This window comes from Psammomys obesus, unplaced genomic scaffold (genome assembly GCF_907164565.1).
Source record: "Psammomys obesus unplaced genomic scaffold, mPsaObe1.curated_primary_1811, whole genome shotgun sequence".
Lineage (NCBI taxonomy): Eukaryota > Metazoa > Chordata > Mammalia > Rodentia > Muridae > Psammomys > Psammomys obesus.
The window spans coordinates 20,091,418-20,106,099 of NW_026596040.1; the positions used below are offsets into that span (position 1 = coordinate 20,091,418).

The 14,682-nt window shown below is 40.4% G+C and overlaps 1 protein-coding gene across 1 annotated transcript in view; it reads left to right on the top strand.

Annotated features, from left to right (window-relative positions):
* The window catches only part of Adamts19 (ADAM metallopeptidase with thrombospondin type 1 motif 19), a 212,827-nt gene that overhangs the window by 116,457 nt on the left and 81,688 nt on the right, over nt 1-14,682 (top strand). The window contains exons 11-13 of the mRNA XM_055622751.1: nt 8,295-8,396; nt 12,253-12,383; nt 13,298-13,470. Coding sequence (XP_055478726.1) covers nt 8,295-8,396; nt 12,253-12,383; nt 13,298-13,470 — 406 coding nt within the window. The remainder of the gene's footprint in view (nt 1-8,294; nt 8,397-12,252; nt 12,384-13,297; nt 13,471-14,682) is intronic.

Consider the following 14,682-nt stretch of genomic DNA (forward strand, 5'->3'; position numbering starts at 1 on the left):
TTGGTGTGAGCACTTCTTTGAAGGTCTGGTAGAATTCCACGCTGAAACCATCTGGCCCAGAGCTTTTTTTGGAGGGGAGACTGTGAATGACTGCTTCAATTTCCTTGGGGGATATAGGGCTATTCAGTCTTTCTACCTGATCTTGACTTAAAGTTGGAAGATGGAATCTATCAAGAAAATTGTCCATTTCATTTAGGTTTTCAAATTTTGTGGCATATAGGCTTTTGTAGTATGACCTAATGATTGTTTGAATTTCCTCACTATGTGTAGTTATGTCACCCTTTTCATTTCTGATTTTGCTGATTTGGATAGATTCTCTCTGCTTTTTAGTTAGTTTGGCTAAGGGTTTGTCTATCTTGTTCATTTTCTCAAAGAACCAGCTTTTTGTTTCATTGATTCTTTCAATAGTTTTATGTTTCTAATTGATTGATTTCAGCCCTGAGTTTGATTATTTCCAGCCGTCTGCTCCTCTTGGGTGTATCTGCTTCTTTTTTTTTCTAGGGTTCTCAGTTGGGCCATTAAGTTGTTTGTATGTGATTTTATGGTTTTCTTCTTGCAGGCACTTAGTGCTATAAATTTTCCTCTGAGCACTGCTTTCAATGTGTCCCATAAATCTGGATATGTTGTGCCTTCATTTTCATTGAATTCTAGGAAGTCTTTAATTTCTTTCTTTATTTCTTCCTTAACCCAGCTGTCATTGAGTAACAAGTTGTTCAGTTTCCATGTGCGTGTCGGCTTTTTGTTATTTCTGTTGTTGTTGAGGTCCAGCTTTAGTCCATGTTGGTCAGATAGAATACAAGGGATTATTTCAATCTTTTTGTATCTGTTGAGGCTTGCTTTATAAACAACTATATGGTCTATTTTGGAGAAGGTTCCATGCGGTGCTGATAAGAAGGTATACTCTTTTGAGTTTGGATGAAAAGATCTGTAGATGTCTATTAGGTCCATTTGATTTAGGGACTCTGTAAGTGTTTTTATTTCCCTATTTGTTTTCTGTTTAGTTGATCTGTCCCTTGGTGAGAGTGGAGTGTTGAAGTCTCCCATTATTAGGGTTTTAGGATCAATGTATGATTTAAGCTTTAATATTGTTTCATTTATGAATGTAGGTGCTCTTGTATTTGGGGCATAGATATTCAAAATTGTGATGCCCTTTTGGTGGATTTTTCCTTTGATGAGAATATAGCGGCCCTCATCTTTTTTATTAACTTGGGTTGAAAGTCTATTTTATTAGATATTAGGATGGCTACTCCAGCTTGTTTTCTGGAACCATTTGCTTGAAAAACATTTTTCCAGCCCTTTACTCTGAGGTAGTGTTTATCTTTGTTGCATAGGGTTGTTTCTTGGATGCAACAGAATGTTGGATCCTGTTTCCACAACCTTTCTGTTAGTCTGTGTCTTTTTATTGGTGAGTTGAGTTGTTGATGTTGATAGATACTAGAGACCAACAATTGTTACTTACTTTTGATGTGGGGTTGGCAGTGTCACTGAGTTTCATTGCTTGTATTCTTTTGGTTTTTTTGTTGTGTAGTTATCCATTTCCTCTGTTTCCTTAGATGTAGTTGTTTTCTTCTGTTTGGAGTTTCCCTTCTAATAACTTCTGTAGAGCTGGGTTATTATGTAGATATTGTTTAAATTTGGTTTTGTCATGGAATATTTTGAATTCTCCGTCTATGTTGATTGAAAGTTTTGCTGGGTATAGTAGTCTGGGATGGAATCTGTGGTCCCTTAAGGACTGTATGTTTTCTGTCCAGGCCCTCTGGCTTTCATAGTTTCTGTTGAAAAATCTGGTGTGATTCTGATAGGTCTACCTTCATATGTTACTTGGCCTTTTTCCCTTGCTGCTTTTAGAATTTTTTCTTTGTTCTGTAGGTTCAGTGTTTTAACTATGATGTGACGTGAAGAATTTTTTTTCTGGTCTAGTCTACTTGGTGTTCTGTAGGCCTCTTGTATGTTTATGGCCATCTCCTTCTTTAAGTTGGGAAAGTTTTCTTCTATAATTTTCTTGAAAATATTTTCCGGACCTTGGAGCCTGATGTCTTCTTTTTCTTCTACTCCTATTATTCTTAGGTTTTGTCTTTTCATGGTGTCCTTGATTTCTTGGATGTTTTGTGTTTGGAACTTTTCTGATTTTATTTTTTCTTTGAGAGACGTGTCAGTTTCCGCAGCTGTATCTTCGGCTCCTGACATTCTTTCTTCCATCTCTTGTATTCTGTTGATGATGCTTACCTTTGTAGTTCCCGATCTTTTCTCTATGTTCTCAAGCTCCTGGTTTTTCTCTATTTGTGTTTTCTTTATTGATTCTAATTCTGTTTTCATGTCTTGCACCATTTCCTTCATCTGTTTGAGTGTGGAGTCCTGCTTTTCAATGACAACTTCTATTTTTTTGTCCGTTTCCTCTATGTATCACTAATTGTGCCTCTACTTCTTTGGGTATAATTGCCTGTATTTCCATGAGAGCTTTGTTTATTTCTTCTTTATTTGCCTTCATTTGTGTGGACATTTCTTTGAGAGCTTTGTGCATTTCTTCTTTGTTTGCCTGAATTTTCGTGGTCATTTCTCTGAGAGCTCGATTTGTTTCCTCTTGATTCGTCTCGATTTCTTTGGCTATTTCTCTGAGGGCTTTGTTCATTTCATCTTTATGGACCTCTAATAGCTGGAGAAACATAGTTTTGAGGTCGTTTTCTTGTATATATGGTGAATTGAAATGACCATTGTTTTGGGGGGTTGCTGGTGAGGTCATTATGTCCTGATTTTTGTTGGGTGTGTTCTTACGTCTGCCTCTAGCCATCTGGTTATTTATAACCCTCACTGTTTGTTCCTAGAGTTTGTAGTTCGGGCTATGATCGTCTCTTTCTGTTTTCTGGACTGTTTTTTCAGGAAGATGAGAGAGGTTCACTGGTTTGGGAGTGTGCGTTGTGGTTTCAGTTTTGCCTAAGTAAGGAATGTGATGCTGGCGCTATTTGCATTCGCTTTTAGCGGGCGCAGTGTGCATGCGCAGATTATTTGACTATTGCAGTGGCCTTCAGGCCACTGTTATGCAGTTCTGTCTGAGATCCAGGAATTGTTTGCCTGGATTACCCTGGTGGACCCACAAGGCAGAGGCTCCAACGTTGGGGTCACTATCCCAATAATCCCTATGATGCCCACACTAGGGGTGTGGGTGGCAGGGATCTCGTCTGGTTGCTTCTGTGGAGAGGCCCTGGGTCTGGGGCAAACTCTCCCTAGAAGGCTCACTCACTCTCTTGCAGAACCAGTTGGAATGCACAGGGGTTCCCCTTCCTCTCTACTCTCTGATTTGCTCCTGCTGTGGAAAATGCGTGGTAGGCTAACAGTCAGCTCTGTGACACTGTGGCCGCCAGACTTGGTGTCCACCTTTCCTGTGTGCTGCCTCTCTGTCCTTTCCCTCTGCCAGGAGGGGTTATGTTGACTGTTCTCAGGGTAGCACGGGAAAGAGTTGGGTTGAGTGTTCTCAATCCCAGATCCCGGGCCCAGATCTCTCTGCCAGAAGCAGCCTGGTGGTAGAACCTATGTTTGCTGAACCCAAGAGAGTACCAGGTAGGGTTGAGTGTCCTCAGATCCAGAGCTTGGGTTTCTCTGCTAGGGGCTGCTGGATGTGCTGGAGATGGGGTGCTGTGTCCTGTGGCAGGCTGCCACTCTGTCCTTCCCCTCTGACCTTCCCCTCTGCTAGGGCAAGCTTATGGAGGGGCTCTCAGGTGAGTGCCAGAAGGGGTTGGGACTTCTCAGTCTAGATCCTGAGCTAGGGGTTTCCCTGCCAGGGGTCAGGGGGCCGCTGGTGGTAGGACTTGGTGCTAGACCTTATTGTGCTGGACGCAGGAGAATCTCAGGACATGTAGAATGACCACAGTCCCAGATCCCAAGCTGTAGTTTGTTTGCTAGGAGCGGCCGGCAGCATTGGAGTTCCAGCACTGTGAAGCCGCTGTGCGCCTCTTTATCCTTCCGCTCCGCCTTGGCAGGGTTATGGCATCGGAGTTTGGGGGAGTGCCTGAAAGGATTGGGTGTTCTCAGCTCGGATCTCGGGTTGGGGTACAGACAATGTGGTCTGTGGCAGATTTTGCTGGACACCTCCTGCCTCCTCCGAAGAGGGAGTAGAGATTTTGAGCTGGGCACGCAGCTGTGCAGCCGCTCTCTGCACGGCGGGAGCTCAGTTGTGATGGCAGCGGGTACCTGAGGTCCGCAAGACCTTCCAGGGAAAGACTGGGTGACCCGTGATCAGTCTCGCAACTTTCCTTCCCCATGGGGTTTTCTTGAGACTGGGACTCTCAGTCTCTGGCACCCTTGTGCCCACCAATCAACCTAGGAAAGTGGTCGGGACAAGCAGGCTTGCGGCTCCAGCCTGGAGACCCAAAGCCTGCGTTAGCCGGGTTCTCTTCCGGGTTCTGGCTGGGCAGCTGAGAGTGGACCCAACTGATTCCCACGCCGTGGGAGCCTCCCCTCACCTGGGAAACACGATAGGCTGTTGTTTTAGGGCCCAGAGTTCAGTCTCCTGGTCGCTGCATGGAGAGTGTTGTCCAGCTTCTCAGACATGGTGTTCTCTGGCGCTGCCATCTTGGCCCCCCCTCTCCATTCATTTCTTTTTACTCGCTGACTTTTTTTTCATACTTGCTGATGTCTTCTGCCAAAGAGTCTTTTGCAGTTACTGCATTATTAACTCACTGTGCATGCCCCGTGTTTTGCCTTTAGAGCCTTGATTACATTATTCAATTCCCTAATATTAAAACTTCTGTATTAATACATCTGTCTCTAGTAACTCTGAAAAACAGGAGGAGTGGGAATGGTGAAAGAGGAAAATGGCAAACCTCAGTGACAAAGGCACAACTGTGTACTAATAGGAAACATTTCCAGCCAGTGAGCTGCATCCACAGTGCTGCTTGCCCCAGGAAGAAGCTTTACACCGGAGGACTCGCTTCTCTTTACTGCCGCCTTCCGTTGTGTGCTTGCTTAGATTTCTTCTCATTTTCTTAGGCTTTCTACATGGCATGGCTTCTCAGTCCTCAGCTAGGATATCATATTCCATTTTCCTATGGAAGTGACATCATGTAGAAGTGTCATTTGTCCACCCTTTTTTTTTATGGTAAACAGATTTGTGTTTGTTTTGAATAGGTTTTGAAGGGAACTTTAGCTTGATTCAGTAATTTAGGTTGACAGTTTTTTGGGAGTGGGATAGGGTACGGATTTAGGTTTTGTTTTTGCATGAATATAGAAGCTATTCATGTCCTCCCATTGGTTCAGTTTTTCCTTTTGTTTTATTTTGTTTTTCTTTTTGTCCGATTCTATTTCTTGAAAGAAAACCATCACTGCTGTTTGGCGTTTTTATTGTAGACTTTCACAAATTTCGAAGGACCATATTCTGAGGTTTTAAAAAAGTAATGTGTTGGCCAGCAAAAAGGCTCAGCTGATAAAGGAGCTTGCTAGCAAGCCTGACATGTGGAGCAAAATCCCCAGTTTCCACCTGTGGAACGAGAGAACCAAGACCTACATGTATGCAGGTGCCCTGCCTCAGACAGATCAATGAGGAAATAAATTATAGAAGGAATGTTAACATGTTTTATATGAATATATAGAACACAGATTTAAATTTTTTTTCTGGGTTTGATTACATTATTCATTTCCCTAATATTAAAAGTTAGGAAAAAGCACTTGCCATTCATTATGAACTACATTTTCTTTCATTGCTTATTCTGTCCAGCCTGTATATAAATCTAAGTTTAAAATATAGTAATAACTAAAATACTTGCCCTTAAAATTCCAGCCTAATAATGGCATCCATCATATGATGTGTTTAGAAGTGTGGCCTCTCATTCCTTTCTGTGGAGAGTTTGTGTGGGCTGAGAGACGAGTTCTTAAAATGATTCATCTGAGGACAAGAGATGTTTTTCATAGGAAGACAATTAGTTTTTAGCTTGTCTGATAATCGTATACTAACACACTCTGTGACTGGAAAGATTATTTTTCAAACACCATTCCACAAATGGGCTATATTTGCAATAATATATTGAGCTACTGAGATTGTGTTTCAGAGGGAAATCCGCTTAAAAACAAGGAGTTGCAAGACTAAGAATGAATTACTACTTGGATGTGTATGACTTCAGATCATTTAATTCGACAAAAATTTGAAAATATTTTAATGGCACCATTTGCTACAAACAAAAATTTATGGTATTTATACACGGAGAGCTAACTTCTCATTTAAGTGTATACTAGCGTGTATGTGTGCACGCCTATGTAAAAACCTATTTGAAATAAATAACCGAAATCATATTGCATGTTTGAAGGGACATTTTGTCATTCCAGAAGATTAAACCATGAATAATGCTGTGTTGTATATTTGTGTTTAGATGATCCAGGCAGAGTGTTTGAAGTACTAAAATTATTTTAAATGTAAAACTAATAGATCTTCCCCAACCAAGTTTAAGAATATAATTTGTTGCTGTGTAACCTAGGAAATGCTTTGTCCTAATGTCACACCCTACCTTCCTCCTTAGGAAATGCAAAGGAACATGCAGCACTAAGATCTCACACCTGACACATTCCACTTTTAAAGGCTCAAACAGTCTATACCATTCCTTCACTTGCTTTGGAGAGGTCAGCTTGAAGTGAATTGGCATTCTTCAGAAGAACGAGACCATAGGTTACTTACCACAGGTCTCTTAGACCTGCAGAACACAAAGTATCCAGGAGATCCTCTGGGCATGATTTATGATAACCCGTTATGCTTATCTTGAACAGCTGCCAACTTCGCTGTTTATGTTCTCAGTGTTTCCAGGGGGATTGATTCGAACACCTGCTGTACTGCTGTTTTGAAGCGCTGACTGCTGATAGTTGAGGTCAGGATTAGGACCACCCATGGTGGTCAGCTCTGAAATGGTATTGTAGATTTGCACTTCTCTTCAGTTGGCTGAAGGAGAACCGAATTTTTGTTTTAATATAAAAGAACTCGATAGAGTAGAAGTAAAGCCATCCTTTGTTGGGAGCACAGCATTTGACTCATCTTCATTTTCCCTGGGAATTTTGCATTTCAAAGTCCTGAAATATATTCGGACCTAAGTAAAATGACTGATAATGATTGACTGATACCTACACAGAGTTATGTATGGGTCAAGCCTGTCTGTATTAACTGTGAGATGTAAGCATAAAGGAAGTCATATGCATGAAGAGGTGTTGGGAAAGGGGTGCTAAATGAGTAACACAAATAGAAACAAAGAGGATGCACAACAGAAGAAGGGGAAAAAGGGAACAAGTCAGGAGCCTGGCCACAGAGGGCCTCTGAAGGGCTCTGCCCTGCAGACTATCAAAGCAGATGCTGAGACTTATGGCCAACCTTTGGGCAGAGTGCAGGGAATCTTATGGAAGAAGTGGGAAATAGTAAGACCTGGAGGGGACAGGAGCTCCACAAGGAGAGCAACAGAACCAAAAAGTCTGGGCACAGGGGTCTTTTCTGAGACTGATACTCCAACTAAGGACCATTCATGGAGATAACCTAGAACCCCTGTACAGACATAGCCCATGACAGTTCAGTGTCCAAGTGGGTTCCATAGTAATGGGAACAGGGCCTGTCTCTGACATGAGCTCATGCATGGGCTGGCTCTTTGATCACCTGCTCCTGAGGGGGAAGCAGCCTTACCAGGCCACAGAGGAAATTCAGCCAGTCCAGATGAGACCTGATAGACTAGGATCAGAGGGAAGCAGAGGAAGACCTCCCCTATTAGTGGACTTGGGTAAGGCGCATGCATAGCGAAGAGGAAGGGAGGGTGGGACTGGGAAGGGGTTCACGGTTCATGAATAAAGTGTAATTCATAAAAATAAATAAAAAATAAAATAATAAAAAAGAAACATATAAGGGCTGGGGCTAGAGCTTAGTAGTGGGGTTCCTACCTAAGATGCTCAAGGCCTTGAGTCACATGACAAAAATAGAAAAATAAAAACAAAGTATTTAATTCTTTTAGCCAGGTTCCTTATCAAGGCATATATGTAGGATTTTTTTTTTAGCTAAAATATTTCCATTATAAGCTATATAATTTTTTATCTCTCTGTGATTTATCAAAATATTTTTAAGATTTAAATTAAAATTTATTAAACAGAATTTCTACAGTTATATATAAAGTTTTCTATCCATATAGATAATCTATGTACTATTTTATTATCTTTTATATAATTAAAATACATAAAGCATATTCTCATCAAATACATTTCTATTGAATCAGAATAACTGAACTTACTGACCTAAACTCAAAGCTATGGCTCCTTCCACTTCTGATCTTGTGCCGTCTTTGCAGCACGTTATTTGCACTGGTCTGTGGTGCCAAGTGGAAGGAGAAGCAGATTGCAGGACCAAGCTTGACCCACCAATGGATGGGACTGACTGTGACCCTGGCAAGGTGAGTCTTTGCACTGCCTACAGTAAGTAGGAATATTACATGCAATGGCAAACTTACATTTCCTACCGACAGCCACATACACATCCATCTTAGCGTTAGGCAGATAATTTAAGTATGCTAAAATGCTAGTATTTCATCTTTCTTTAATTGTAATTTATATTTTCTTCATATGAATGATTTTTGGTTAATGTTAAGATGTTTAATTTTCTCTTGATATTGATTACTATCGTGTTCACAGTCAGATATAAATACTACTTTACCTCAAAAATGAACTCGTGCTCTTTTATTAGTCAAATACACAGAAAAAAAAATAAACACAGATAATTACATCATGATAATCTTTCCCACAGCACCAGTACATTCTTTAAATTGTGGTTTTTTTTTTTCCTCAAGAATTCAGCTGTCACAGAGACTGACTAATAATTTTCTTTTTTGTTGTTGTTATATTTGTCTAGTTTAGGTACCAGGATTATACTAGCTTCACAGGAAAATTTGGAATTGATTCTTCCTTTTCCACCCTATTAACTGATTCAAGGATGTTAATATTAGTTCTTCTCTGAAAGTCTAGTATAATACTGCACTGTAACCATTTGGACCAGGGTTTTTGTTGTTGTTGTTATTGTTTGTTTGGTTTGTTTTGTTTAGGCGTTTGCACATGGTGATGAGCATTCCAGTTTCTTGGACTGTGTGAGTTCTTTCCATGTCTATGTGTCTCAGATATTGTAGGAGTCCTCATTCAGAAGACTTTCAAATTTGTTACATTACTGATAATCTTAAATGCCTTTGGTTAGCATGTAACCTCACACCAAATACTATTAGCTTGGCAGATGGTGCAAAACAAGGAACAGAGCCAGGAATTTTCAAAGTTTGTTTTGCCACAGTGATGGGAACTAATTGGTAAGAGTGCTGCCCTTGTAATTGAGTCTGAAAAGCCCCCTACACGATTCTATTAGTAAAATGATTTTGAAGGTGGACATTTATACACCGTTTTAGATGTCATTTTATGAGGTTATAGAAACAACCTTTTTCTTTTTACACTATCACCGTTTACCATGTCTATCCTTTTTTATTAACAATGTGGAAAACAATGAATTAGTAAGCCATGTAGCATGAAACAGCAAGTAGGTGGGTTTTCTCTTATTCACAGAGTTTGCTCAGAATGGAGAGAGAAGAAAGGAGGTTTAAACAGCAACTTGGAATTAGAGTTCCTTGAAAGATTCATTCTAACCTAGTCATTTACCTTCCTGCATGGAGACACTTGAGATTGCTGGGGTCATTGACTACTGGAAACAATGAAGACTTCCACACCCTGACAGTCACTAGGTGTGTGTGCAGAGACCTCCTGTCTGCCCTGCCCCTCTCCCTGTTTCTCCAGGGAGTTCAGAGGGTGCACCCTTGCAAGAGGATGGTCCTGCTGCTTTGACATCTTCATTCTGCACCCGTTCTGTTCTCCCAGTCCCCCGAGGCAGGTCCTCATAAACATTTGGCAACACAGAAATACGACCAGACATTGGAGGGCACATCTTGCCGCAGAAACGATCAATATTATACATGGTCTATTGATGTTTTAGTCAATCAAACTGAGTGTGTAGAAAAGAGAATTTTGACCATTCAAGCCATGTGTCACATTTATTTCTTGAGGTTAAAAAGTACCAAACATGAGGTACAAAATATGGTGCTACCAAACGTATGAAACATGTCGCTAGGAATGCTTTTTTTTGGTAATTTATTGTGTAATAATGTAAGCAAAATCAATGCTTTCCCTAGCAAGGAAACAGTACTGTCTACAAAGCGGAAAAGCAGGTCCTTCTCCTGTGATGCAAAGACCTTGTTGTCTGCATGGTGACAAACCTTAGCTATCATGTGACAGTTTCCTTAAATATCACTGGTTTGTATGTGCATGCTCACTTGCATAGCTGTTTCCGTTTTTCTTCGTACGCCAGATGTGATCTAGTATAAATTATATGCAGACTAAGTCCTAGCGCTTTCCAGAAGACTTCCAGTCTCCTGAGAACTCTCGCCCAGGCTGTCAGTGCCAGCTTGCTGCTAAATGGGCAAGGATCTGTGATATGCACCGGGGAAAAGTAAACACCCTTCAAGCAGGCCAAGAAGTGTGACCGGCTCAAGTCTGACAGTTTTTGTACTGGGATTTTTCCATGGCTGCCATAACATTATCGAGTGCTTTAAGCTAGCACGTAATACAAGTTTCTGCACTGACCACTCTTTCCTGTTTTCCCTTTTCCCAATTGCATTTTTGCATAAAACTATAGTTTAATTATGAACAGATTTGCAATAGTGACACTCTACCTCCTAAGAGAGGTCAGATCAAAATTCTGACATAACAAAAATATACAGAAAGTGATTAATCTTGGTGGTATCAGCAGTTCTCAATCTTTCAAGTGGGTCACCTAAGACAATCAGAAAACACAGACATTTACATTGTGACCCATAACAGTAACAAAATTACAGTTATGAAGCAGCAAAGAAAGTAATTGTATGGTTGACAGTCATCCCAACATGAGGGACTGTATTAAATGGTCACAACATTAGGAGGTGGAGAACCACTGACTTATATAAGAATATCAACTGAGTGTAAGCTATATTATATTTCTCTAAAAGTAGCCAAAAAAAAAATCCTCAAAAATACTTTTAAATCAAGACATTAAAATCTGAGTGAATGGAACTTTGCTTTGTGAAAACACATTAGCAGCATTTGTGATGGCTTTGATCAGCTTTTCTGATTACTGTGGCAACCACTAAGGATCCCTTTTGCATTGTACTCTGTGCTTTGCAAGATGGCTTTATGCTGGGTAAGATTCCTTTGCACCTTCAACATGAGCAAGATGAGACCCAGAGCATTTCTGTACTTTCTTCAAAATCCTTTTCAAATCTTGCCCCCCGCCCCTCCCCGGTGCAGCAAGCCATCCAGGGTCAGAAAGATCAACTTTCCCAGCTTTACTAATTTATAATCACTGCTCTAAATGGTCCTAACAATGTAACATGTTATTCATGGTATGATGCTGTGGCCTTGTACCTGTTTCCCATGTCCAACATCTATGTGATCAGTTTTCAGGAGAAATTATAGTATTCTTCTCTGCCCATCCTATCATTCCCCAATAACCATAGTAATAACTACTCCTGTCTACCTACCCTATCATTCTTCAAAACCCATAGAGGTAACCCCTTTCTTGGTTATTGGTTTAAGTTCATGAAAAACACACATGAATTAAAAAAAAAAATAAGCCAAATGTTCCCTTTCATTCTCATGGTAACACTTCCCAGTTAAATTAGGTACAGAGTTTGAAATTGAAATGCAGAATTCCACAACCCAATCGCTCAGGCCTTTTTCAAATACACTTGACTGTCAGATGAAAGCAAACTCTAAAGTTTGCTGAAACATATGCTTCAGCCTAGTTACAGAGGAATAATTATTGCTGTTTATTCATACTCAAACATGGCTGCATTGGCATCTTTTCGTTTGGGGGTTTGTTTCCCTGATTTCCTCTTTTATTCAGTTTCACAGAATGTGTTAGCTTTTCTCTTCTGCTTTTGCAAACTCAGGTCCCCTCTCCACTGATTCTGTTCTTCCTCCCTCACAGCGCTGGGTTTTCTGCACTGTGATAGCCAGTCTTGGAGCAGTGTTTTCATGCCGTGACTGTTAATGACCCCAGAGCTACGAGAGTGGGCCTTGATACTACAAGTGCCAGCTAACTTTTATCTTTTGCAGTGTTCATGTTTGGTACTTGGGCTGCCGTAGACCTAACTGACTTGCATTCATTCCAGTGACTGTATAAACCAGTGAATGATTTTCAGTTGTGCCCTGATTTGTTCACCTAAGACATGACTTTTGGAATAGTGGTGTAAGGCTGGAGAATGCACCCGCAGGACTCCTGCACCCGAGCAATTGGCTGGAGAGTGGAGCACGTGGAGTTCCTGTAGTCGAAGTTGCAGTTCTGGGGTCAGCAGTCGAGAGCGCAAGTGTCCTGGGTAAAGTCACAGCTCCTGGTTTGGGGGAGGGCATATGGCCAGCAGATTTGAAATACAGAGCTTTTACCACCTGTAGATCATAATGGACAACAAAAGAAACTGTTACAACTGTACTACTGCCTCAAATTGCTTACCAAAAATAAAAGCTCTCCTTTAAGAAGAGAACAATGATTAGGCTTTCTAAACATGAATAATGAATCTACAAAAGGAGACTATTCATGAGTAAGTCAAAGGAAATACACTTAAATGAGCAGGATCGACATTGCAAGAGTCAAGAAACAGTCAGAGGGAGTAGGAGGAAGGCAAGGGGATGGTGGGACTTCAGAAAGGCAAAGGATGAGAGCAAAGTTAACGTAAGCTAAAGATAAAAAACAAAAACAGAAAGAACAAACAAAAACCCGCTTTAGGTCCATGTACCTCGAGGGTCATTAATAGGTCCTCTTGTTCAATGCCTGTACTGCACGTGTAGAGAGCACAAGGAAGTAAGGTCTTCTACTCAAGTCTTTGTGGACCTCCGGACACAGTTCAGTTATATGCAGCAGGAAAGCTTCTGAATTTTCCTGAAAATACGATCGTAACCATCCTCAGACCCAACTGACCCATGGGAAATTCAGCCTATACAGGTTGCACTGAGGCCTGCCCTGGAATTATGCCTTCTGTTTTATATAAGATCAGTTTTCTCATCCATGAATTTTTGAAGGATAATTTGAACATTGAGAAAAAAAAATGTTTCTTTTTTTAATTTTAAATAATAAGCCTCTGGATGTCCTACTCTCCTTGGCCATTTAGTATGTTTGTGCTTTTAAAGAAACATTCTAATAGAAAGGTTATTTTATAAATATGATGGTTTTCACTTTTTAAAGTTGGTGCTTGTGGGGGAAAGGTGAAATTTATTATCTGTACTCTTTTTCTAGGCTAGGTTCTGAAGCAAGGGATTGTAATGGCCCCAGAAAACAATACAGAATATGTGAGAATCCACCTTGTCCTGCAGGTTTGCCTGGATTCAGAGACTGGCAATGTCAGGTCTATAGTGCTAGAACTTCGTACCCACAGCATGTCCTTCAGTGGCAAGCTGTCCTCGATGAAGGTATGGCCACCAGCTGAAATATGTTTTATAGTACTTGTGCTATTTTACAAATTACCTTGTAGTCATTTGTAGACATTCATTGTTTTCTGACTTCACCGGCATATATCAACCACAGAACTAAATATGTTTATTTTAATGTTTTGTTGTGATCAATGACATTGTAACTATTGGAATAACTAAAATAAAAATGTAATGACCACATCATATACACGGGTTAATATGAGGAGCTGGTAAATATATCTAACATTACTGATAGAAGTACTAAATGGTGCAGTCACTCTCGAAAGAAGTTTGGAAGTCTCTAAAATAGTCAAGCATGCAATGAGCAATGGAGAAGTTGAATGCTTGAACACTGGAGTACTGTGCAACCAGTACTACTGAGAGATATAAAACTCGATGGATTTCAGGGTGTCATGCTAAACAAAAAAACACATAAGTCCGTGTGTTACAGTGTGACCCATGGAAGTAACAGTGGCAAAATTACAGAAAGGAAAGTAGATGATTGGTGCCAGGGACTAGGGTAGTGATAGTGAGAGGTGTGGCAAGAGGCACACTCATGACCTGATGGAATGCTCAGCGCCTTGGCTGTGGCAGTGGCACGTACGCCCAGTCATTTGATAAAATGGCACGGAATAGCACACAGTTAGCACTGCACTCAGGTTTTACTATGTACTTACCTATAGTTATCATGGGGTAGCCTTGGAGGATCCTAACTGAGAAGTTTGTGGGTCATTTCTAAACTATTTTTACAAACTGGAGTAAATCTTTAATTACTTTAAAACGAGAACTTCGAGAGACCTATATGCTACAGCGTTCGTTTAGAATGATTACACATCCTGTGAAGACCTGACGTGGGCTTGAGGAGCACTAGTCAAAATTGGGTGGTATTGGCTTCTCTGGCTCCATCGTGCTGCCAGGATTACCTTTACTATTTCTCATTGTCAAGACGGACCATGATTTCCGGTGTTTCCTTAAGTCTGTTTGAAAGCTTACACTCTGCTGGCTCAGAGTTTTAAAGCTTTAACTCAGCTTTAGCATATGAGCATACAAAAACAAAAACAAAAAAACCACACCACCTCCCTCACCAAAAGAGTAAAATAGTAAAGTGGAATAGAACAGTCTTTTCCACAACATAACAGATAATATAATATAATATAATATAATATAATATAATATAATATAATATAATATAATATAATATAATATAATATA